The following is a 956-nucleotide window of genomic DNA, read 5'->3' as shown; positions in this document are numbered from 1 at the left end:
GGCACCCCCCCCCTCCCACGCCCCCCACAAAGGCGCTCTGATGACCTCATTATACAGGAAAAAACACATTAATGCTCCCGAAGAGGAGGAGAAGTTTGTTAAGAAGCTGCTCGTTAAGCGGTAACGAGGAGGGGTTGAGGGGGGGCGGAATTAAGGCACCCCCATTCCCCACAGCGAGTTGAGGGGGGAAGGTGGGGGGGAGATGGAGCTCCGAGCCGGGTTAACTGTGTCCCTTGTCCCTGGGGACAACCAGGACAGCCCTTGTCCTTGTCCCCTGGTCCACACAGGTCACCAGGACACCCCTCTGTCCCTTGTCACCCTGTCCCCAATGCTCCTCCCGGACCTTTGTCACCTCTGTCTGGGGGCAACTGTGACCCCCCCCTCCCCAGTCCTCATCCCTTGTCCCCCCCTTCCTGCCTGTCCCTTGTCACCCCCTTCCTGAGGGTCCCTCATCCGGGATGTCCCTGTCACTCTGTTCCTGGGGTCCCCTGATGCCAGGGGGTGCCTGGGGTCCCTTGTCACCCTGTCCCCAATGCTCCTCTGACTCTTGTCACTATTCTTGGGGTCCCTCCATGCCAGGGGGTGCCTGGGGTGTCCTGCCCGTTGTCCCTTCTTGCTGCAGGCTGCCTGGGGGCCCTCCCTGTTGCCACCCCCACCCTGAAGGGACCAGACCCCCAAGGAAATGTCCCCGGGGGGGTTGAGGGGGAGGGGATGTCCCCCTAAAATCTTGTGTGTCCCCTCCCCGTGTCACTGAGCCGCCGCCCCCCCGGGGGACCAGTGAATAGCCTCCTCTGCAAAGTGCCGCGGGTCAGCCTGGAGCGACTGGATTTGGATCTTTCGGGGGCGACACAGCCTCCCGTCTTCCGCGTCTTCCCCGGCACATCAGCCGAGGACTTCAGCCTCATCGTCATCGAGCGGGGGACGCAGCCGCCCCCACCCTCCCTCCCCCTCATCAA

The 956-nt window shown here is 63.5% G+C and overlaps 2 protein-coding genes across 2 annotated transcripts in view; one reads left to right on the top strand and one right to left on the bottom strand.

The window, feature by feature from the left end:
• Positions 1 to 956, bottom strand: part of LOC104287284 (zinc finger protein 2 homolog) — a 56,979-nt gene that overhangs the window by 17,219 nt on the left and 38,804 nt on the right. The window lies entirely within an intron of this gene.
• Positions 1 to 956, top strand: part of TRIM28 (tripartite motif containing 28) — a 19,428-nt gene that overhangs the window by 13,400 nt on the left and 5,072 nt on the right. Inside the window, exons 12-13 of the mRNA XM_009885967.1 lie at positions 58 to 120; positions 756 to 929. Coding sequence (XP_009884269.1) covers positions 58 to 120; positions 756 to 929 — 237 coding nt within the window. The remainder of the gene's footprint in view (positions 1 to 57; positions 121 to 755; positions 930 to 956) is intronic.

The sequence above is a fragment of the Charadrius vociferus genome, unplaced genomic scaffold, assembly GCF_000708025.1.
Source record: "Charadrius vociferus isolate BGI_N301 unplaced genomic scaffold, ASM70802v2 scaffold735, whole genome shotgun sequence".
NCBI classification, from domain to species: Eukaryota; Metazoa; Chordata; class Aves; order Charadriiformes; family Charadriidae; genus Charadrius; species Charadrius vociferus.
This window is presented reverse-complemented; position numbering and strand designations above follow the sequence as displayed.